The following is a 25,419-nucleotide window of genomic DNA, read 5'->3' as shown; positions in this document are numbered from 1 at the left end:
CTGGCTTATGGCAGTCTATATTTGTGCATGTAGACGCATGCAAATCCTGGTGGATTGAGGCTAAACTCATGCAGTGCCGTTAATGGAGGGACACTGCCTTCAGGTGTGGCATGTGTCCTGATTGGGTTCACACTGGCAGTGTTTGTAACCATTAAATCGCATGAGCCTAACAAGTAAGTGGTGCTATTCCCTGCTGGGGATAACTCACAGTCCGTGCTCTCCTCTGTGTGGGATAGTCCTTCCGGCAATGTTGTTTGCCAGAATTAAAAGATTGGGAGTCTCAGGTCAGTCTGGTAGCCTCGGTATCTGGATCACAGGTTACTGCATATGCATAAGCAAAGTGGTGGTGCTGGGCGGCAAGATGTCATCAGCTGCAAAGGGCGGTCATTTCCTCAGGCATGTTGAGAAGATCAGACCTACATGTGAGGTACAGGTGATATACATGTGACATACAGGTGTGGTACAGGTACAACATTGAGTGCACGGCAACAAGGATCGCACAGTAACAATGAGCACACAGTGGTTGGAGCAGAAGGTGGGGATTGTCCACCAATGAGCACACAGTGGTTGGAGGAGAAGGTGGGGATTGTCCACCAATGAGCACACAGTGGTTGGAGGAGAAGGTGGGGATTGTCCACCAATGAGCACACAGTGGTTGGAGGAGAAGGTGGGGATTGTCCACCAATGAGCACACAGTGGTTGGAGGAGAAGGTGGGGATTGTCCACCAATGAGCACACAGCGGTTGGAGGAGAAGGCAGGGATGTCCTTGCATCAGAACCGTAACTAGAACCTTCAGGGTCCTGGTGCAAGGAACCATGAAGGGCCCCCCTGACCTCTGCTCCCGTTGCCCTTTCCAATGATCCTGGGGTCCTTTTCTCCCATTGCGGGTCCCTTGATTATGGTCCTGCAGCAGGACCCCTTCCTGATGTCTTGGGTAAGGTTGTCACCTTTTCTTCAAGCCAAACCTGAAGACTTTAGCTGCACAAATTATTTTTTGTAGTACATATATTTTGTTATTAAATAACATTTCTAATTGTCTATATTTAATCACAAGAGTCCCCCTTACATCAGAGACCACAGAGCTCTGCTTTACATCTGAATACACAGAGTTTCCCATTTACATCTGAATTTACAGAGTTCTCTTACAGGGGTAACTGTGCAGACTTTGATATAAGGGAGAACCCTGGGGACTTTGATTTAAGGAAGAACGGTGAGAACTCTGATGAGAGGAGGAACACTGAAGACTCTGATATAAGGAGTCCCTGGTAACTGGAGCATCGTTCCCAGCATTCCCCTTTAATCAGGGTTCCCAGAGCCCCTGTTACTTCAGAGTCTGCAGAAATTCCACTTGCACTGTAAGGGCCCTTTTTACACGTGTGAAGTGATCAGACCACCCATTGTTCTGTATGGGGAGGCAGATGTAAACAGACAAGTATCTACTTACACCTGCCTGCATCCAATGAAAACAGACAGATGGGGATCCATTATCCATCCATCTAGCAGATCGGATGACAGTCAGACCGGCGCATAGAGGCCCATAGAGACCTGTCATCTGCCTGCTCAGCGGGGATCAGCGGAGAGATCCCCCACTGAGCAGGCGGATCCTCTTGGCAGAGTCCCCCTCATATGAAAGGGCCCTAAAGGGGGAGCTCTGTGAATTGTAATGTAAAGGGGAACCCTGATGTAAGGGGGTCTCTGCTCACCAAAGCCCCCATTTACATCAGAGTGCCCCTTTACATTACAGTCCACAGAGCTCTCCCTTACATTAGTGTGCTCAGAGGCTGGCGGGTTGTGGGAGGAAGGGGGGAGATGCTTCACTCACCATAGATGGAGGCTTGGACACTGGAGTTCCACTAATGTGGTCAGCAAGCAAGGCCTACTGGCCTGTGCTATACATACACAGAGGCTGGTAGAGCATGCTGGGGCTTGTAGTGCACCACACCAGGGAAACCCCAGCGGGCTGCTGTGTTGGTACAGGGGCTCTGGAGGTGACAACACACTCTCTCTTCAGTCCCCTCAATGACTGGCCTACCTGTGTGCTGCTTTCTTTTCAATCACTGAGATGTTTGATTAGGAAGGAAGGGGATTGGCTGTCCTAGAGAGCTGTGGATCCCCTGTGGAGGGTTGCAGCATCCATGGTACATGCTGGCCTTTCCTTCACTATATACCTGCCGGTGTTCTGACATATACTGTCCTCCTATCGGATAGTGTCCGCTCCGTACTGTGCAGGCGCAGCGCTTGCGCAGTACGGAACAGAAGGAGATGCCGAAAGTGTCCGAAGTTGATCAGCTGACCATCAGCTGTACACGGCGCTTCTGCACTTCTTAGTGATGGCTGTGTAAGAGGGCCCCTCGCGGGCTCGCTTCGCTCGCCACGCTTCGGGCACGGCCTCGCTGCGCTCAGCAACTATTTATTCTCACTCTATGTCCACTTGGATAGTAGGGAATGATCCTGGACATAGGGTGAGAATAAAAGCGCAGGCGCCGTGTACAGCTGACGATCAGCTGTTAAACTTTGGAGACTTTCGGCGTCTCATTTGTCCTCCGTACTGCGCCTGCGCAGTACAGGGAGGACACTATATGATAGGGGACTGTATTTGACAAGACACCGGCTGTTGAAGGGATTGTAATGTGGGTGGGGCCACAGGCACACTCAGGAGGAAAGGGGTGGGAGGAGGAGAAGATCCTGTTCGATCCCTTTCCTCTCCTGTCCATACGAGGAGTGGGGGGTCTGTCAGTGCAGTCTCTGCCTATAGCTGCAGCCAGCAACCCCGGAGCCACGTTTGGGACTTTTGGGCCCCCCCCACAGACGGAACTCCAGGGCCTAGTTGCAAGTGCAACTGCTGCGACTATGGTAGCTCCGCTACTGCCTTGCATGGTCTAGTCAGAGCCTGGACTTGAACCCCATTGAAAATCTATGGATTGATTGAAGACTGCAGTCCACAAATGGTCACCATCAAACGGAACTGAACCCGAGCCGTTCTGCAAAGAAGAGTGGGCATAATTTTGCAAAGTCTAGATGTGCAAAGTTACCAGAGACATCCCAACAGACTAAAGACTGGAATTACAGCAAAAGGGGGAAAATAACTTCTGTAACTTAGTGATTCTGTTCTCTATGACAAAACAAAAACTGTGTCTGTTTTCATTTCCGACTGCAAAGCAACAAAATGTGATTATTTTAAAGGGGAGGGGTGTTTCTTTTCTATAGACACTGTATATGCTGTACAAGTGACTATTTTAAATGGTTTTATTATATTTCTTTATTTATTTCAGGTACTTATATAGCGCCGTCAATGTACACAGCGCTTTACCTATATATTGTACATTTACATCAGTCCCTACCCTGAAGGAGCTGACAATCTAAGGTCCCTAACTCACATTCATACATACTAAGGACAATTTAGAGAGGAACCAAATACCTCCAAGCATGTCTTTGGAGTCTGGGAGGAAACAGGAGTATGTTTGGTATGTTTGCATTATACAATGGGGGAGATTTACTAAATCTGGAGAGTGTAAAATCTGGTGCAGCTCTGCATACAAACCAATCAGCTTCTAACTTCAGTTTGTTCTATTAAGCTATGACAATAAAACCTGGAAGTGGATCGGTTTCTTTGCAGAGCTGCATCGGATTTTGTGTGTACCAGTTTACGTAAATCTACGCCCATGTCATTTTGCATCCATCCTCTTTTTGGGTGATACTCAGTGGCAGCTGGTTCTCAGTGGGGGAGGGGGGTGTCAGCAAATCAACGGCAACCTCCCCTGGGCACAGGAAACGGATGGTAATGCGGTGATTTCACCCCCAACCCCCCCCCGTGCAGGAGAGCCTTGGGCTCTAATCACGTGCTTAAAAAAAATAAACAATTGAAACGTATGCGTCTGACGCCCCGCATGTAGATTAGGGGACAGGATGCATGGATAGGGGGGTGGCGCCCGTGTGCCCCTTATGGATGAGACGCTACTGGTGATACTGTATATCAGATATCAATAAAGTACCTTATATATTAGTTCAGTGGGTTGACTCTTTATGTATATTTGCTGTTCTAGAAGAGATGAGTCTGATCTCCGGATAATACAAATACATTATATAGTAAATGTTATAATTCATACGATGATTTCCTCTTGCAGATCCTCCCATTCTCTCTGAGATTATCGGGAACAATCAGCTGATTGACATGAACAGGACGACTCTGACTTGTCAGATTATGGACTTCAAACCCAACAACATAGAAATCTCTGTGTGTATGAGAAGATCCGGGGAGGAGGAGATGAGGACCATCTACACCTGGAGGTCAGGAGATGACCTCCCTCCGGTCAGGATAAGTAGAGGTGATGGAGGAGGGGATGAAGATGTTGTAGATATGGAGGAGGGGACACAACTGATGATGAATGGATCTGCAGGACACGAGGATAAACCTCTACAGATGGAGATGACTCCTGTTATCAGTAGGAAGAAGCTTGGTGCATTCATCTGTCAGTGTTCTCTCCAGATAACTCCCAGCTATGACCTGGATAATGAAGCGGAATTATCTGTCCGTGTAAAACACCCGGCACTGACCTCTCCGACCTCGGTACACAGGATACTCAACGTCATTGGAGGTGAGAACCTTATCTTCTACATGAAATGGTTCTGAGCATTACTTGTAGTGATTGGTCTTTTCTGACCACCTAAGGGGCAGTAGTGGACTCTATTGGGGTAGGAAGGTGCTTAGTATCATGAGGACATTTCTAGCTTGTTGGGGACCTCCCAGTGACCCACTCCTTCATAGTACTACATTGAAGAGGGAATCAAGGTAAGTGCCGTGTGACCTGGAAGTTCTGGAACATGTATTGTAGTCAAGTCATGTATATACTGTAGATGAGGACCTTTGATTGGCCTCTGACTTTCCTAATCTGTATACATGTTCCAGGTCAGTTATGGCAGCTCCAGATTTCCATCATAGCAGGTTCACCTTAACATATTATACATTCATATCAAGGATAATTGGAGGATGGAGCTCCAGATGATCTGCTGGAATCGCTTACACTTAAAATCCTTGTTTTTGCCTTTTTTTTATCCTTTGTTTCTTCTCAATGCTGCTAATCTCCTGCACCCCTTCCCATCTCCATACACTCCAGGGGTGGCTCCATTGCATTTCTCAGGGTGGGTTTCCTGATGGTGACAACAGTAGACCATGTCTGTGTAATGTGTGTGGGAACAGTCACTTGTAGTGTCCATCAGAAGCCCATGTGACAGGGTGACAATACAGGAGCACAAGGGACAGAGCGTTGTCATTCTATAACAGGAAGTGCTTAAACAAGGACATCCATGGCAGGATCACCAGAGATTACAGCAGATTTACAAAGACTGAAAATAATATTTTTTTTAATTTTTTTTTTACAATTCCTTTATTTAAACAACAGTTACGGTATACATATCAAAGTATTGGTAAAGCTAGATACAATGATGTATGAATGCTATAAACAAGTATAACATAAGCGCATCGCATGCGAAGGCAGCTCAACATATTCAAAGCCTACACATTGTGGCAAGTACCAGGGCATGCAATATATTCTTAACTGAGTGGGCATAAGAGAAGTTTTTTCAATTTTCTAAGCCTATGTAAAGAGCCCTAACTTAGTAATGCAAAATTGTATGATAAAAAACAAGGAGTACTGGGGTTCAAAGGAATCCCCTGGCGGCCAAAACAACTTGATAAAGGGACAAAATCCATCATATATGGTCAGAGATATATGCACAGCCAGGAAACTACAAGGGAGGGGTTTTCGAGCTGAATGTGTACACACAAAAGGGGAGAGAGCAACAGAAAGGGCAAAGAAATGGGAAAAGTAGATGGAGACAAAGACAGTAAAACACGTATATAAAAGAGGGGAAGGGAGACAAACGACAGAAGACCAGAACTTGAAGTGCCAATAGAACCATAAAGGTAGATTCTCTCATCCAGAGCCTTACAACAATCATAAAGAGATCAGCCTTGCTGTGGTTCCTCTTGCAAATAGGCGTCAGTGAAGACAAAGTGTTGCCATGGTCTCCATGTGTCACGGAAAGACTCCTCCCGATTGTGGATGGTAGCCGTAAGGTCCTCTATGTCCCTAAGTTCATTGATTATAGAAAACCAAAGAGACCTTGAGGGCAGGTGCACAGACCTACAGCACAAGGGAATGCACGCCTTGGCAGCATTTTAAAGCTGGATGGAAAGTGATGCCTTGTATTTTTTAATGGGATGCTGTGTGACTGTGAGGTGCAGCAGGCATGCCCCAGGATTGTCCGTGACATCGAGGTTAGTCAGGTGTTTAAAAGTGCAAGCCACCTCCTGCCAAAATGGTTTGATTTTTGGGCATTCCCAGAAAATGTGCAACATGGAGCAGCGCCAACATGTATCAGGCACTTGTGGGAAAATATGGAATAAGGTCGTGGGTACCCTATACCACCTTGTCAAAATTTTGTAACTGGTTTCTTGTACCTTCGTAGCTATGGAGGATTTCTATGCAAAGTGGAGGATTTTTTCCGTTTGTGAGTTGGTAAAATGCATATCAATGTCGGATTCCAACCATGAGAGGAAGGTCGGAGAAAAGTCAGGTGCCGGTTTGGTTAAGGCAGCCTAGGTGATAGAGAAGCTGTGACGTATCGGTTCTCTCCTATGGCACAAACATTCCAGCTCAGTGAGCTGACGAGGGACACCTGAGATACAAGAGCATTAGCGGAGAGAATGCCAAAGCTGGAGACCACTTCAGAAATCCAGGGAGAGACTGCAGCAGAGGCAAGTGCAGCAGAGGAAAGTCTCCCGTCCGACCCCAAGAAATCCCAGAGATGTATGTGGCCACCAGTTGCCAGCCAAAGAAACTGGGGATTCTGGAGATCCGGCTTATACTCTGGAAAATAGGAATCATTGGGGAAGGCAAAGGGGAGATCGAAATGCAGCAGGACACAGCCCTAGAGACTTGTAAAGTGCTCTCCAAAGTGGGGTGATCACTGAGAGACTTCGGCAGAGGTGAGGCAATCCATGGCCAACTTTTTGCCGTACCGCCTGAGTCCTCTAACTCAGTGGTCATCAACTCTGTCCTCGGGGCCCACCAACAGGCCAGGTTTTAAGTATTACCTTGAGGAGATGCAGACTAGAATACTGCAATCACTGAGCAGCAAATTATATCACCTGTGATGTATTTCAGTTATCTTGCAAACCTGGCCTGTTAGTGGGCCCTGAGGACAGGGTTGATGACCACTGCTCTAACTCCATGGCCACCCAGTGCTTAGCCTCAGCATGACAGTACCAGTCAACCAACCGTGCAAGATGGGCTGCCCTATAATAGGCCCTGATGTCAGGTAACCCCACTCTGCCCCGATTTTTAGGTAAATGGAAAAGCTGGAGCTGGATGCGTGGTTTCCGATGGGACCATACAAACTCTCGGAACGGAGAGGTCATGCGTTTGAAAAATAGGGAGCGCCTGCATCAAATACAGGATCCTTGGTAGTAAAGTCGTCTTCAGGGCACTACAGCGACCAAACCAGGTCAATGTGAGTGTGTGCCATTGAAGTAAATCAGCCCTCACTCGGAGAAGCAGTGGATCAAAATTTGCTGCATAAAGGGCAGCAGGGTCAGAAGTAATGCTAACTCCCAGATAGCAGATGGCATCAGTCACCCATAGGAAAGAAAAGGAGGGGCGGAGACCATCAATCGTGGCCTGGTCTAGCAGGATGGGAAGAGCAGAGGATTTAGGACTTGATAGGTTGATCTGGAAGTAGGACAGTGTGCCATATGTCCGCAGCGAGTGTAACAGCTTTGGCAGAGACACCAGTGGGTCAGTCAGAAAAAAGATCAGATCGTCTGCAAATGCGGCCACCTTGTGATCCCCAGAAGTCTTTTGGTAACCCATAATTCCGGGGTCCACCCGTACTGTACTCAGAAAGGGTTCTAGGGAGAGGATAAAGATTAGAGGTGACAGGGGACAACCCTGGCACATCCTATTTGTAATCATGAAGAAATATGAACGAGTTTCATTGACCTTGACAGATGCCGAGAAGCGCGATTAGAGGGAGAAGATCCCAACCCAATATGTTCCAAGGTGGCCCGCATGAACTGCCAGCTTACCCTATTAAAGGCCTTCTCAGCATCCATAGATAGCAAGAGAAGGGGGTGACGGGCAGATCTGGCAGCATGGATTAAGTTCACCACCTGGATGGTATTCTCTCGGGGCTCCTGTAGAGGTACAAATCCCGCCTGGTCTCGATGAATTAAGTGGGGGATGTGAAGAAGCAGCCTGTTTGCCAGAATTTTTGCAAATAGTTTGAAGTCAGTATTTAAGAGGGCTATAGGATGATAGCTTCCACACTGAGATAGGTTCCTCTCCTCCTTGGGGATCAAAGATGTATGCTCTCAAGAGGTCTATAGGCATGGGCTGTCCCTCTGTAAGAGAATTAAGCGCAGATACTAAGTGCGGTGATAGAACCTCAAAAAAAGCTTTCTAGTAGGCCGGAGTGAGCCCGTCAGGACCAGAAGCTTTCCTAGGTTTGGAACTGGCCAAGGCCATCCCCAGCTCCTCCACCATAATAGGTTCCTCCAGCTCCTCTCTCACCTCACAGTGAAGAGATGGCATACCCGAGGAGGCTTTGTGAGACTGAATCGCCGGTACAGCAGTCATGGGAGGATCTGCCACGGGAGAATGGCTAAGATTGTAAAGACCCTGATAAAAGGTACAAAATTCCGCCGCGGTAGCAGAGAAAGTGGTCAACTTCTGCCCTGTAGATGCCGTGATTGAAGGGATAAAGGTTTTAGTTCGGGGCCCACGTAGAGCCCGGGTCAGTAATGTGGCTGGTTTATCTGAATATTCATACATAGTGCGCTGAGCCGAGCTTTGCTTTATGAAAAAGAAGGGACCGAAGTTCCTCCTGAACCCTGAGGAGGTCCTGATAAGTAGAAAGTGCAAGACTCGCTTTGTGGGAGCTATCCAAACTTCGACAGTTTGTATCCTCTGATTGCAACAATGTTTCATTCAGCCTCCAAGACGGGGGACTCGGTGTAACTGGGCCCACCTGGAGTGTCAAGTAGACTAGAGCATGATCAGAAAGCGAGATGACATCAATGCGTGCAGACTCAACTCTGAACAAATCTTTGTGAGTGACCAGAAGGTAGTCTAGATGCGAGTAAGTATGATGGACTGGCGAAAAATAGGAATAGTCACATTCTTGAGGATACAGTAGCCTCCAAGGGTCAACTAAATGCAGAAGCTGCAGGTCTGCCTTTAATCGCTTCAGACAAAAACAAGAGGGATGAGAGGAACCACGCGACACATTGAGCAAAGGGACCAACACAAAATTGAGATCCCCTCCGAAGACCAGGAATCCCTCTGAGAATGCCAAGAGCACCGGGATGAGGTCCCGCAGAAACTGAGATTGATCTACATTGGGAAAATAAGCATTGGCAAAGGTGACCTGCACATTCAAAATCTTTCCCTTGATTAAGAGAAAAGCAGCCCTGGGCATCCGACCACACCTCACCAAAGGACCATGGCACTGACTTGGCAACCAGAATGCTGACCCCTTTGGATTTTGTAACTGGAGAGGGACTGTGGTACGCCAACGGAAAGTCTCTATTGGTCAACCTAGGGACACTAACCAGCTCTCCTGGCTGTGACCTGTGGTTTTCTCCAGAAGACTTGCCTGGCAACACTAGCTCCTGTTGTCCTCTTTGGTTCCTCTCTGTGCCTCCTGTCCAGGTTCTTATTGCTTTTCCAGAAGGTCCTGCACCCGAACCCCAGGCCCAAGGTCACCCCCCCTCACCCAGACTGGGGAGTTCCCTCAAAGGCCCTGACAGTCTAGTACTCCATCTCCAGTTCTTCAACCCGACAACTCCTCCCCAGCTGGGCTGACCCTGGACAGCTCCACCTCTCTTCCCCTCCTCTTCTTCTAGAATACTCTAGAAGCAGAAGGGAGGTGACAGAAAAGTGATGCTATCTGTGAGTCACCAGCTGCTGCTCTGAGCCACTTCCAGCCCACACAGATCAATAAAACAGGCCTAGCTACCAGCTAGGCCTGCCTAAATTTACCTGCACTCAATAAAAATGCTACCTCCAGCACCTACCTAGGTAGAGGGTGCTACATTTGTATATATAATTTTTTTTCTAACCTTCTATGTCTCTTCCTAGGATTGTTCTTTTAAATATTTGAATATCTGTCACCCAGTTTATAGTTGGTGGTTTTGTAGCTCCATTTTGTTTATTTCTTTCCTTTTTGCTTGCTATATTTTCAGTGGTTATACATATACAGTATATTTTTTGTTTATTTGTATTTCTTGTATTTTTTGTTAATTTTTGTAATTGTTGGATACTTTTTTTTTCTTTTTTCAAATGTATTTGGATCAGATTTTATTTTTCAACTGGTTAACTAGTATTGAGCGGTCTTCTCCATTTATTGACTTCAACTGACAGCTTGTTTTAAGTGGGTGAGGATCCATGGATTACTCAGTAATAATGAATAATCACTGACGTGTGAAATTCTGGGTGTCCTGGAGCTGTGTGTTTTTTGTCTTTTTACTTGCACAGAATTAATCAAAGAAGCCTGCTTTTGTACATTGGAGTGACGTTATCTCTGTCTTCTATCCTCATTCCAGTTGTGAACGGAGCTTGCACCCAGGTACTTTCAGTGATTGTGGATCTTATGCGGGGTGGCCTCGGAGCGGTTTATACCCCTTGTGCTCTTTTCCCAGGTTTTCATCCTCACAAGTATGTTGGGGACTATATCTCGGCCTTCCTCCAAACGTGGGTTGTTCAGTGATTTGCCTGAAGTACAATAAAGGATCAGATTTCGGCCTTGGTGGTCTTTTTTCAGAGGACGATTCCTTCTAATTCCTTAGTAAGTGCCTTTGTACAAGGTGTCATGCATTGCTCCTCCAGTCAGACTGCTGTTGACTCGATGGGATCGCAATTTGGTTCTTTTTGTTTTGTTTTGTTTCTCTGATTCCGTTCAGGGCCTTCCTTAGGTTCTTTTGATGCAGAAGCTTGTGTTTCTGGTTGCCATTACTTTGACTCGTAGTATTTCATAACTGGCTGACCTCTTATGTAAGGAGCCGTTCCTGATACTCCACCATGACAAGCTGGTTCTTTGGCCTCATCCTTCCTTCTTGTTTAAAGTGGTTTCTGTCTTCCATTTCAACCGGGACACGTATTGCCTTCTTTTTGTCCTAAGCCTCAGACGTCATGGGGACAAAGCTCTTTACACGTTTGATGTTTTTCTTGGTATCAGACTTTACCTGAAATCAACTGCCACAATTGGATTCTCTTTGTGCTTACAGAGAGAGGTCACGCAGCTTCCAAGTCTACCATTTGCATTTGTCAGCTTTTCTGTCAAGAGTAGTTTATAGGGAGGGTGTTGGTGCCTCTTGGACTTTTCATCATCAAGCTTCAGTAGCTCAAGTCTGTAAAGCCACTACCTGGTCTTTGGTTCACGCTTTTACAAGGTTTTACCAGGTGGATGATAGAGCCACTGAGGATGTAACCTTCTGTCGGGATGATTTACAGTTTTTTGCATTTCTCTTTGTATCACTGGTAAAGGTTTTCCCACATTTCCTGTGTGGTGTAACCGTTGTCAGCAGAACAGGAAGTGATTATAAATATCTCTGAAGCTAATTTTTTTTTGCACATTTAGACAGCTGCGTTTCAGTAATGCCCAGTATATGTGTTGCAATGCCATTCGTGTTGAAGGCAACTAACCTGCCTGCAGTGGCCCACAAATAAGAGTTGCAGAGCGTTGAATTGGAAAATGGTCTGACTTCAGCCTGCTGTCTGCTGAAAATGGGTCACTGGAGTGCAAAACAAAGTCCTCTCCTGTGATCCATGAGAGAAGTGCAGCCAAACAAGCTTCCCCCATACTTCTCCTTTAAGTAATGTAGATTAATCTGCGAGATAATAAATGTTAGTGGAACACCAAAATGTAAATGGGCCCTTGGACTCAACATCCACTTTGGATGGAGCTTTGTCTGATTGGTGGGTGTGGGTGGTGGAGGTCGGTTTACTTTACCCCACATTGATGAAGACCCCTGTGTGTAAGTGTGATGGTGTTCAGAGGGATGTTAGAGGTTAAACTGCCCCAACATCAGAGAGGTCACTACACCAGTAATGTACATCATTGCTTTATATTTTTACTGAATATATTCATATATAACATTTATAATTTCTCTTATTTAGTTCCTCCCAAGTTATTGTCCATCATGTCCCCGGAACGTGTCATCCATGAGGAGCAGCTGACTCTCACCTGTCCAATAAATGGGTTTAAACCGCAAGCTTTGTCCATCACCTGGCTGAGGAGGGAGAGGAACCTCCAAGAGACTGAACTGGTAAAGTGGAATTCTGGGAGTAACCCCACTCACAGTGAGAAATATTCCCATAGTGTACAAGAAAATGAGCATGAAGATAAATCCTACAGCTATATAAGTGCTCTGATCATGAAACCAACTATAAGAGAAGATGATGGAGTGACATATATCTGTAGAACCTTCCATCCCGCTACAGATCACCGGGAGGACAAAGAGCAGATCCTGAATGTGACCGGTGAGTGATGGAAAATATACAATAAATTGGACATAATATTTCTACTCTCACAGTAACAAATATACTTTGTCACCCCTGTACCTTTAACTGCTTTAGCAGTTTTACTGCTCGGGGCGGCTGCTCTGTGCAGAATCATGTAAATATGTGAGATTCTGCATTCCTGGTTCGAGGGACGCACCACTACTGTTATGATTAGTCACAGCAGAAGCCAATCAGCAGGTGCTAGCCAATGGATGTCCGCCGGCACCTGCTGATCACCGAGGAGACAGACAAGACAGAGCTCTGCCTATGCAAACAAAGCAGAGCTCCGTCCTGTCAGCGGAGACGAGCAAAGCAAGGAATAAAATCCAGCACATCCCTTAGTGAAAGCACCGCACGGTACACAAAAACACTGGCTAGGCACACATTTTACCCTTTGATCGCACCTGGATGTTTAACCCCTTCTCTGCCAGTGTCATTAGTATAGTGACAGTGCATATTTTTAGCACTAATCACTGTATTGGTGTCGCTGGTTCCCACGAAGTGTAAGTTAGTGTCCAATTGTCCACCACAATATCGCAGTCCCGCTATAAGTCGCTGATCACCGCCATTAGTGGTATATAAAAAAATTAATTCCAGTTTATATCCCATAGTTTGTAGACGCTATAACTTTTGTTCAAACCAATCAATATACGCTAATTGGGATTTTTTTTTCTGACCAAAAATATGTACCAGAATACATATTGGCCTAAATTGATGAAGAAATTAATTTTGTATTTTTTTTTTATTGGATGTTTTATAAAAGAAAGTAAAAAATATTGTTTTTTGACGCTTTTTTTTGTTTATAGCATAAAAAATAAAAACCGCAGAGGTGATCAAATACCACCAAAAGAAAGATCTTTTTGTGGGGAAAAAAGGACGTCAATTTTATTTGTGTACGTCGCACGACTGCGCAATTGTCAGTTAAAATAACACAGTGCCATATCACAAAAATTACCTGGTCAGGAAGGGGGGTAAATCATCTGAAGGTCAGGGGGTTAAAGGAGAAGTGTGGGATTTGAAAAGAAATATAAACACACATACCCTCCATACTACAGCTGCCCCACATCAGCTTTAAGGCCAGGAACTGAGTGATCACATGACCGTTGGCACCCTGAGAGGCTCAGCCAGCTTCCAATCAGGCATTTAGTTGGATCCTGACAATATTGTTGGGATCCTTCCAGTGCCTGGAGTGGCTCTGCTACATCAGATGAGCGCGGGGAATAGCTGACTCTGGGTCACAGGAGAGCAAAAGTAAATGGTAGAAGGGGATGGAAGAATAGAGGAGGAAAGAGGTAGAAGGGGAGTAGAGAAGGGAGAAAGAGTAGAGGATGATGGAGGAAGAGAAAGAAGATGGAGAGGATGATGAATGAGACGGGGAGAAAGGAAGAAGGGGTTGGATTAGAAGAAGAGGAGAAAGGGTAAAGGATGGTGGAGGAGAGAAGGGGGCAGAAATAGAAGGGGGTGGAGGAGAAGATGGAAGAGGTAGAAGGGGTAGGAGGAAACGGTAGAAAAGGCTGAGTATAACTGAGAAGGGGGGGGGGTGATTAATGGTATAGGGGGAATGAAGGAGGGAGGAGAAGGGTAAAAGGGCAGGAGGGGGTAAAATAGAAGCATAAGAAAGGGGTAGGGGAAGAAGAAGAAGAAATAAAGGAAGAGAAGGGGGCAGAAGAAGAAGGTGATGGAAAAGGAGAAATTCGAAGAGGTAGGAAGGGTTGGAGAAGAGGGAAGAGGTATAAGGGCTGGAGGAGGAGAAGGGGGGATAAAGGTAGAAGAGGGAGGGAGGATGAGGAAGGGGAAAGGGTAGAGGGTGATGGAGAAGGGGGAATAAGTATAAGGTAGTGGAATAAAAGCAGGGGGAAAAGGTAGTTGGTGGTAGGTGGGTGGAGAAGGGGGAAGGGGAGGAAGAGAGTGAAGGAGTACGGGGGGGTGACATAGAATGGGATAAAGGAGCAGAATAGGGAAGAGTTAATAGAGGATGAAGAAGAGGTAAGAGGTGTGGGAGAAGGAAAGGGAGGATAAGGTGGATGAAGGGGAGGAGAAGACGGAAAGAGGTGGCAGATGATGGAAAAGGAAATGGGTGAAGAAGTAGACGAAGGGGGAGTATGTAAAGGGATGGGAGGAGGAGAAGGGGGGAGGAGGATGAAAGGTAAGAGGTGGAGGAGAAGGGTGATGAGGTAGAAGAGGATAAAGGAGGAGACGGAAAAAGAGGTATAGAGAGTAGAAAGGGGGAGAGGTAGATTTGGGTAGAGGAGGAGATGGGGGAAGAAGTGGAGTGGGATGGAGGAAGAGTAAGGGGAACAGATACATAGGGGAGAAGGGAGAAGAGGTAGAAAGGGGAAGAAAATAAGAAGGGGGGAGGGGTAAAAGGTGGATCAGGGAGGAAAAGGGGGAAGAGGTAGATGGGGGGAAGAGATAGATTGGGATGGGGAAGAGGCTTTCACAAGATCTGTATAAAAGCATAGTTTTAATACATCTGACTGTCTTCTGTGTTATTTTAGCGGTTCCGGTATTGGACCCCATAACGAAGAATCAGGAAGTTGTTTGTGTCGGTGAGAAGTTGGATCTCTCCTGTAAGATTCATTTATTCTACCCGTCAGACATACAAGTCACATGGTACAAAGAAGATGACATCATATTACAATCACAAACCACTGCCCCTGACCCGAATGATGATGGACTCTATCATGTGACCAGCACTTCCAGTTACACCCCAACAACGAAGGATCTGGGGAAGAAATTCCGATGTCAGGTTCAGCATCTCAGCCTATTGAATCCGAAACCCGTCATCTGGACACTGGAAGATTTATGTGAGTACTGGGAATATCGGGGGGGTCAAAAAAAAAACTAAAGGGGTTGTAAAGGTATACATTTTTTTCACCTTAATGCATTCTATGCATTAAGGTGAAAAAACTTTTGAAAATACCGCCGCCCCCAGCCCCCCTTGTTTTACTTACCTGACACCTCGAAACTTGGCCGCTCGCTCCCGACCTCCATTCAGCCGATCAGCCTGGTCGCTGATTGGCTATAGTGGATGGATTGAAAGCAGCGCAGCCATTGGCTCGCGCTGCTGTCAATCACATCCAATGATGCGGCGCGCCGGGGGCGGGGCCGAGTGATACTGCAAGCGGCTATAGCCGCCGGTGTTCTGACATAAACTGTCCTCCTATTGGATAGTGTCCGCCCCATACTGCGCAGGCGCAGCGCTTGCGCAGTACGGAGCAGAAGGAGATGTCGAAAGTGTCCGAAGTTGATCAGCTGACCATCAGCTGTACACGGCGCTTCGGCACTTCTTAGCGATGGCTGTGTAAGAGGGCCCCTCGCGGGCTCGCTTCGCTCGCCACGCTTCGGGCACGGCCTCGCTGCGCTCAGCATCTATTTATTCTCACTCTATGTCCACTTGGATAGTAGGGAATGATCCTGGACATAGGGTAAGAATAAATGCGCAGGCGCCGTGTACAGCTGATGATCAGCTGTTGAACTTCGGAGACTTTTGGCGTCTCGTTTGTCCTCCGTACTGCGCCTGCGCACTACAGGGCGGACACTATATGATAGGGGACTGTATTCGACAAGACACCGGCTGTATCACGGGAGTGCGCCCGCAATAACGAACCACCATGCGAGAGAGCTCGCATTAAGGTGGTTATTGCGGGGAGGAGCTGAGACAGCCGCCGAGGGACCCCAGAAGACCAGGTTTGGGGCCACTCTGTGCAGAACGAGCTGCACAGTGAAGGTAAGTATGACATGTTTGTTATTTAAAAAAAAAAAAATTACCTTTACAACCCCTTAAACTCTGATTGGTTGGTATTTTCCTGAGATTGGATATGATAAGTGTGTAATTTCTACCTTCATCTCTCAATGATCTCCTTTCATATCTCATGTGGTGGAATTTCTGTGGATTTGTCAGTCAGGCCATTGCTGCACCGTGTCGGTTGGTTTCAGTTTGGTGGATCCGCTGTGTGGTTCAGGAATAGGACACCTAGACACCCCCCTTCCTTCATATGTGGAGCATTTCATCATCTGAAAGGGATTGGACCTGTATACCTGTGTGAGAACCATCTGATGTACACTGACATTCCCTGACCCCGGAGCTGGACACTGGCAGCTTCCATCTAAGGCTTCTCATACAGGTATATTGGTGACTGTCGGGTCTTTACATTTGGCAGAACTATTGGTATCCTGATCATAACTCCCAACTTTTGAAGTTGATAATGAGGGACACTTTAGGGGGAGAGTGACCTGCGGCACGTGTAGTGCGCTGCAGCAAAAATGGGTGTAGTTTAAAAGTGGGTGGGGTTAAATTATGATTCCCGGGAGGGGACAGTTGTGACACGCTAGTGTGGGGTTGAAGGGGATAAAGCAGGTGGTGTGGAGGCAATATAACGCCTCCTTACTGCCTGTCAAATACTCTCTGAAGAGCAATCTGAATGCCGATTGCTCTTCAGAGACCAAAGTGTGAACAAACCATAGTTATTTATTAGTTTTTTTACAGATTTTAGGATTCATTTATACATTTTTAATAGCCCTATTGGGGGGCTTTGGTGATATATCAGGGTTAAACATACTCCACACACACACTCTCTCTATCCTGAACCTGATCCTCTCCTCTTGTGCCTTGCAGTAGTTGCAAAGCAGCCGGGAGGAGAGGAGGAAAAGCCGACTGGAGAATTAGTGAAGCCCAGTACCAGCAATGAGTTCTGGCACCGGACTCCGGAATTTAGCCTGGATGTGCCGGATGCCGGGATTTTAGTGAAATCTCAGGATGGTCCTGCCCATTCCAGGACAGTTGGGAGGTGTGCAGTACCCAGCAGGTAAAGATCAGTTACTGCCAAGTGAGATGTGACTCATAGGACTAAAGCTTTAACTCCTTTGTGTTCTCTTTGGGGCTGCACATTAACACTAGGGATGGGCCAAACGACCCCCTGTTCGGGTCGCACCAGAACTTTAGAACATTTACAAAAAATTCGGAACCGAATAACAAACCCCATGGAAGTCTATGGGACCCGAACTGGAAAAATCAAAAGTGCCAATTTTGAAGGCTTATATGCAAGTAATTGGGCATACAATGGTTATAGGGGTCCAGGTACTGCCCTGGGGGACATGTATCAATAAAAAAAAAGTCATTTTTAAATGAGCAGTGATTTATTGATGCTTAAAATAAAAATATAAAAATGAAAAATTCCAAGGAGGGTTGCCAACCAATAGGGACAAGCCCGATGTTCGAGTCGAATGTAAGTTTGACTCGAACATCGGGTGTTCGCCTGTTTGCCGAATAGTAAACAATTTGGGGTGTTCGCGGCAAATTCAAAAGCCGCGGAACACCCTTTAAAAGTCTATGGGAGAAATCAAAAGTGCTAATTTTAAAGGTTAATATGCAAGTTATTGTCATAAAAAGTGTTTGGGGACCTGGGTCCTGCCCCAGGGGACATGGATCAATGCAAAAATAATGTTTTAAAAACGGCCGTTTTTTCGGGAGCAGTGATTTTAATAATGCTTAAAGTGAAACAATAAAAGTGTAATATTCTTTTAAATTTCGTAGCTGGGGGGTGTCTATAGTGTGCCTGTAAAGGGGCGCATGTTTCCTGTGTTTAGAACAGTCTGACAGCAAAATGACATTTCAAAGGAAAAAAAGTCATTTAAAAGTAATAACGGCTATTAATGAATTGTCGGGACTCGGCAATACAGATAAAAGTCATTGAAAAAAATGGCATGGGAACCCCCCCAGTCCATTACCAGGCCATTTGGGTCTGGTATGAATATTAAGGGGAACCCCAACCATAATTTTAAAAAAAATTGCGTGAGGGCCCTTCAGGTCTGGTATGGATATTAAGGGGAACCCTGCGCCAAATTAAAAAAAAAATGGTGTAGAGGCCCCCCTCAAAATCCATACCAGACCCTTATCAGAGCATGCAACCTGGCAGGCCGCAGGCAAAGAGGGGGGATGAGAGAGCGCCCCCATGCCACATGCCCTCAACATGAGGAGGGTGCTTTGGGGTAGCCCCCCAAAGCACCTTCTCCCCATGTTGATGGGGACAAGGGCTTCATCCCCACAACCCTTGCCCGGTGGTTGTGGGGGTCTGCAGGCGGGGGGCCTGCAGATCCCGGCCTTCTCCGAGTTACGTAAACGGGTGGCCCCGCCCCCCTCTGATGCCCCAGAAAAAGCCATGGTTTTGATAGTTCTTATATAACTGAGGGCGGGGCCACGTTCCCAGGTGACCCCGCCCTCAGTTATATAAGAACTATCAAAGCGAAGACGCGTCATACGGCGGGTGCCTCCCGTGGAGGCGGGTCGGTCACGGCCTTGTTTTTTTTTCTTTTTCGGTCCGTCAGCGGAGCGAGAGAAGAAGATGAGTGGGACATTTTAATTTCTTTATTTTTTTAAATTTTTTAATAAAGGACTTGTCCCCAAGCTGTGTCGTCTTTTGTACCATTTTGACACTTTTTTGGGGAAATGGTAGGGGTACATTTGTACCCCATTACCATTTCACACAGGTAGGAGGCCGGGATCTGGGGGTCCCCTTGTTAAAGGGGGCTTTCAGATTCTGATGAGCCCCCCACCCACAGACCCCCAAAACCACCGGGCAAGGGTTGTGGGGATGAGGCCCTTGTCCCCATCAACATGGGGACAAGGTGCTTTGAGGGGCTACCCCAAAGCACCCTCCCCATGTTGCGGGCATTTGGCCTGGTATGGTTCAGGAGGGGGGGCGCTCTCTTGTCCCCCCCTTTTTTCCTGCGGCCTGCCAGGTTGCGTGCTTGGATAAGGGTCTGGTATGGATTTTGAGGGGGACCCCTACGCCATTTTTTTTTTACATTTGGCGCAGGGTTCTTCTTAATATCCATACCAGACCTGAAGGGCCTGGAATGGAATTTGGGGGGGCCCCCGCGCAATTTTGTTTTTAAATTTTGGTTCGGGGTTCCCGTTAATATTCATACCTGACCCAAAGGGCCTGGTAATGGACTGGGGGGATCCCATGCTGTTTTTTTCATTGACTTTTATCTGTATTGCCGAGACCCGACAATTCACTATAGCCGCTATTACTTTTAAATTACTTTTTATCCTTTAGAAATGTAATTTTGCTGTCAGACTGTTCTAAACATGGGAAAAATGTGCCACTTTACAGGCATACTATAGACACCCCCCAGGTACGATATTTAAAGGAATATTTCACTTTGATTGTTTCACTTTAAGCATTATTAAAATCACTGCTCCCGAAAAAACGTCCCTTTTCAAAAAGGTTTTTTTGCATTGATACATATCCTCTGGGGCAGGACCCGGGTCCCCAAACACTTTTTATGAAAATAACTTGCATAATAACCCTTAAAATTAGCACTTTTGAATTTTCATGTTCATGTCCCATAGACTTTTACGGGTGTTCAAACAAATGTTTTGCCTGTTCGCATGTTCTGTTGCGAATTGAACCGGGGGGTGTTTGGCTCATCCCTACCAACCAATAGTGATCCTTCTCCTTTATGCCACATATTCTTGGGTCCTTTCGCAGGCTTTGAAGCATGAGGGAGCCCATGCACCGCAAGTTTGTGGAGGCATGAGAAGCAGACTCCTCTGGGCCACTGAGGATTACAGTATTTGGAGCTGCCTCCTCCCAGCCACGTACTACTCCCAAGGGTTCTGGGGATGGAAAACCATGTCTTACTGTTTGACGTATGTCTTCCTCTGCTTTAATGCCTCCAAAACTGCCAGAATCCTCCTCTTCCTCCCTCACCTCATGTGTGATCTGTGGTGTAGGAACAATGGTGTCAGCGTGAAGTGGGCCTTGAGAGGAAAGGAAGTTCACCACTTCCTCCCGCTGCTCTGCCCCGAGTGCCCTGGCTATAATGCCATGCAGAGTCTGCTCCAGCAGGAACACAACAGGGATTGTGTCACTGATGCATGCATTGTCATGGCTCACCATCTTGAGCCTGTCGTTGTGCCATACTCACACAGGTACTCGTTGATGGCCCTCTGCTGCTTGTGAAGCTGCTGCAGCATTGCTAAAGTCAAGTTCCGCCTGGTGGGAATGTCACAAATCAGGCGGTTTACAAGCAGGTGGAATTCCCGCTGAATTTCAGTGTATGATTGCTTAAAATGGCTACAGACTCTTCTGGTCTGCTTTAGTAGATCTTCCAACCCTGGGTACCTATTTAGGAGACGCTGCACCACCAAATTGAGGACAACTTTCCCAGTCTAAGGACGGACAGGAGGTTTGTGCCATTATCGCACACCACCATTCCTGGCTCCAGCTGGCGTGGTGTGAACCACCTCTGGGCCTGTCCCTGCAGAGCTACAAGAATCTCTGCTCCAGTATGGTTCCTGTCCCCTAGACACACCAACTGAAGCACTGCATGGCACTTTTTGGCCTGACTCATTGAATAGCCCCTTGAATGCTTAGGGGGTACTTGAGGTTCATAGGACAATTCAGCAGAAGAGGGCATAGAGGAGGAGGAGGGGGTAGAGCTGACAAATCACCATCATCACCACTAGCTGTATGGAGATGTGGGGGCACAATAAGCTGCAGCACTGAGCCCTGTCCTGCATCCTTCTGAGTTGCAAGGACAGTTACCCAGTGTGCTGTGAACAAAACATATCGTCCCTGACCATGCTTGATGGACCACTTGTCAGCAGTAACGTGGACTTTGCAGCTGACTGCCTCGCCCAACTATGCCACAACATTGCCTTCCATGTGATGGTACAGAGCTGGAATGGCCTTACGTGAAAGGAAATAGCGACTGGGAACCTACCATTGTGGTACAGCACATTCTGCAAATTCATGGAAGGGAGCAGAATCCACCAGATGGAAAGGCAGAAGTTGTAGAGCCAGCAGCTTTGACATGTGGGTGGCAGGTTTTTTTCACTCAAATGGTATAACGTAAATAATGATCAGCGCAGCTTGATGATATATATAAATATTGACAATAAGTGATAAATGATGTGCAAAATCTCTAATTGCGATTATGCAAATGGCTAATGATGCTTTGCTAAATAACTGAAGCAACAGTAGCCCTATGTTCAGTGTAGATGAATACTAAAGTGCTTATGTTGTAACTGTGCAAAAACGCATAATGATGCTGTGTAAAAATCGCTGGAAACAACAATAAACAGTGCTGAACAAACCAATCTGAGTATGTGGCACGTAGTGCTGTGCAAATACTATAGTGATTCTGGGTATTCATATACTAATGTAAACGCATAGTATATATTAAAGTGCCAATAGCCCTATGTTCAGTGTACATAAACATAGAATGACTATGTTGCAACTGTGCAAAAACGCATGATGCTGCTATGTAAAATCGCTGAGTATATGCTAATCAGATAAGTTGCAGCTACATCCAAAGTGTGTAAATGCACTTAAATGGTATAAAGTAAATAATGATTAGCGCAGCTTGATGATATATATAGAATATTTAACAATAAGCGATAAATGATGTGCAAAATCGCTAATTGCGACTATGCAAATAAATATTGATGCTGTGCAAAATAACTGAAGCAACAGTAGTCCTATGTGCAGTGTAGATGAATACTAAAGTGCTTATGTTGTGACTGTGCAAAGAAAAAAAAAAAGGAAAAAAAAAGAAAAAATTGCTGAAAACAACAATAAACAGTGCTGGACAAACCAATCTGGGTATGTGCACTGCAATAGTGATTCTGGGTATTAATATACTAATGTAAATGCATAGTGTATGTTGCAAAATAGCTAAAGTGCCAATAGCCCTATGTTCAGTGTACATAGACATTGAATGACTATGTGCAAAAACGCATGATACTGTAATCGCTGAAAGCAACAATAAGCAGTGCATAATACCAATAAAACAATGCTTGTGCTAAAAATTGTGACTGTGTGCTGACAATTCCCAATACCACACAGTTACCACAATACAGATGCGAAAGTTCACTTAGTGAAAATAAATTCTATGATAAATGAAAGTGCAGAGAGTAAAAGAGGCCAGTAGAAGGAGCTGTGAGCCCCGAGCGCGTAGCCTGTATTATCTCCTATCTGTGTCTGGACACTTCCTGTGCACCGCTGACATCACTTCCGCTTCCGGATTCCAGGGTGGTTAGCGTGGAGCTTCCACACACTGGACACCACTGTTAAGCCTCTCTCAACCAGGAACCAACATCCCCTGAGGTGAAGGACCGCCAGTGAAGCCTGTACACCAGCACATCCCAGGACAACACAACCCCTGATGGACATCGCCACCCCATCTGAACTTTGTTGGTGCCTCCACACCCCCCGTCCCTTTTCAGTAAATGAAAGTGCAGATAGTGCTCCAATGTGCTCTTCAATACAGCCGCCAGTGTATCGCTCTTCGTGTGTAACACTCAGTGTGTACTGGCCTCTTACCTCCATGGAAAAGGTGAACAGCGATGGAGATGGGTGTGGCTGGAGATCTTTGCAGGGTGTTGTAATGGATATCCCTCCTAAACCGTGGTGTGGTGGATGGTGGTGTGGTGGATGGTGGTGTGATGGATGGTGGATGGTGGTGTATGGTGGTGTGGATGGTGGTATGGTGTGATGGATTGTGGATGGTGGTATGGTGGTATGGTGGTGGATGGTGGTGTGGTGGATGGTGGTGTGGTGGATGGTGGTGTGGTGAATGGTGGTATGGTGGATAGTGGCTTAGGATGTGTTCATTTCCAGCAGATATATGCAAAGGGTAAAGAAGAATCTCCCTGACTGTTGTATAACAGATGTGATTCCCATTACCTAAAAAACCCCAACCTCTTAACCTTATTCTAAACAATCAAGACCAGACCAGAGGGTTGGAGTTATAAAAGGCCGTAGCAGCCTACTTTATTAAACAATAAATACCATAACAAAAACACATCTGTTATTCAAAGATTCCTCATCTATCTAGCGTTGGTCTTTGCAGGAGATTCGTAAAACATCAGTAACATAACCATATTGCACTGCGGCCCTTCTCTTAATGAAATAATAGGCCTCAAGCCGACAAGCTGGCTCAGAGACAACCAATGACCGCAGTGCCCCCATTAACACTTTCCGTCTAACCTCCGTTATCCGGAAACCACCATCAGTACCATCAGGACCATAGCAACGCTAGTTCCCGAAATTCTCATTGTGCCATATCTTCTTTCCCCTGCAAAGACCAAAACGCCCGCCACAGCACCCAAAGGTAACAACCTTACCTTTTGGTGCACCTCCACACCCAAATAGCTCTCTGGATACCGTCCTGCAGTCCCAACGCCCACAGATCAATACCCACATCATTTAAATGAACGCCATCTCTCCTCAAGTACCTCCAAGTTTCGAACTCTAATTCCAAATGCCTAATAGCCAATCCCCCATTCTTCACCATGAACTTACTCACCTCCCGGTTAATCTCCCTCCGTGCCCTATTAACACCCTCAAACGACCTGGCCATCCTCCATGTTGTCCGAGCCACCATGTCGGACCAAACTATAACCATCTTTGAAAACTCCTGCATCCAACGCCAGACATCAAATTTGATGTCCCGCGATATATACACCATAGATCTCACCCCCAAATCATTGCCCCCTAAATGCAAAACTAAAAACATCCGGTGCCCTGTCCCTAAGTGCATAACGCTGCACCTCAGAAATCAATCTTCCCCACAACATACCCGGGAACCAAAACCACTTAATGCAGGCTTCCTTCCTATGAAAAACCCAACTGTCTACCTTCAAATCTCACATCTCCCCTCCTGGCCCCGTAGCTCACAAAGGAATGGCCCAATATCCAAACCAGGCCTGCCGCTGAACCTGTAAAGAAAATGACCCAAAAACAATACCCATGATCACCAGTATTCTGCAAACCTAACCCCCAATATGAACAGGATTCTTCCCAATTAACATTTTACAGCCCCACCACCAGATGAGACCTAACATATATCTGGAACCTCCGCGATTCCCACCTCCCTATGCGTTTTACAGCCTCTGCATCCATCCCATTTCTAGCCGCCTCTGTCGCAGCCCCAATCCGAAAGGAATGAGACGAAAATTCCTTCTCATTCAAACCCAAAGCCCTTAAACATTTTCTAAATACGGCCACAAATTGATAACGTGATAACGGAACCCCATCGAAATGCACCAACAAGGGACCCCCCCTTTGGCGGATACCCATAAATCCCTTAACCGCTTCCACTGGGCACAAAGCCGAACCCGGCACTGGGAAACCTGCACCAACCTCCCTTTACCCATTTGATCCGTCTTTGACCTACGAAAATATAACAAAACATCCTTTTCGCATGCCACCTCCTGTATCCCAATTCCCCCTTGTACCTTCTTTGACGGACTAACCAATTCCCCAATACGAAATGCCCCGAAGAAAGACAGCAAAAATGCCGCCGTAAACATGGTGCACTCGTAGTCAGAGGAACAAACCCCCACCAACTGTGCTACCATACCTGTTAAAATCTGAAAGGTTATCGTCTCCTGGAGTCCGTACGAACCACCGATTGCCGATAGCCTTTCATCGCCTGCCTCACCCAGAAATCCTTTGTAAAGTCAGGCTGGCCTTGTAATTTGAACAAAAACGCTAAACCCGCTAACTGCTTATGCAGTGCCGATGCAGGCACTCCCTCCTCCATCATTCTCGCCACATAATACACCAGGAGCCCCACTGCACCATCCACCGACTCATCACCCACCTCTTGCACCAACGCCTGCCACTCATGCCATACTTTCGAGTATGCTGACCAGGTCACCTCACTTACCGACTTCCTGATCCATCCGGCGACGAAGCCAATGCTATCCCCCACAACCATTCGGGACAAGGCACCCTGTGCCGCTCCGCCTCCGCCGCCAACTCGCAGAACCTGTCCCACTGGAAGCGAGACAGCGCATCAGCGATAACATTCTCCACACCCGGGAGGTTTACTGCATGAATG

At 46.6% G+C, this 25,419-nt stretch overlaps 1 protein-coding gene across 1 annotated transcript in view; it reads left to right on the top strand.

The window, feature by feature from the left end:
- LOC141111801 (hemicentin-1-like) overlaps positions 1-25,419 on the top strand; it is a 236,467-nt gene that overhangs the window by 139,495 nt on the left and 71,553 nt on the right. Inside the window, exons 5-7 of the mRNA XM_073603936.1 lie at positions 4,126-4,596; positions 12,178-12,540; positions 15,060-15,368. Coding sequence (XP_073460037.1) covers positions 4,126-4,596; positions 12,178-12,540; positions 15,060-15,368 — 1,143 coding nt within the window. The remainder of the gene's footprint in view (positions 1-4,125; positions 4,597-12,177; positions 12,541-15,059; positions 15,369-25,419) is intronic.

Source organism: Aquarana catesbeiana, linkage group LG11 (genome assembly GCF_042186555.1).
Source record: "Aquarana catesbeiana isolate 2022-GZ linkage group LG11, ASM4218655v1, whole genome shotgun sequence".
Taxonomy (NCBI): Eukaryota; Metazoa; Chordata; class Amphibia; order Anura; family Ranidae; genus Aquarana; species Aquarana catesbeiana.
This window is presented reverse-complemented; position numbering and strand designations above follow the sequence as displayed.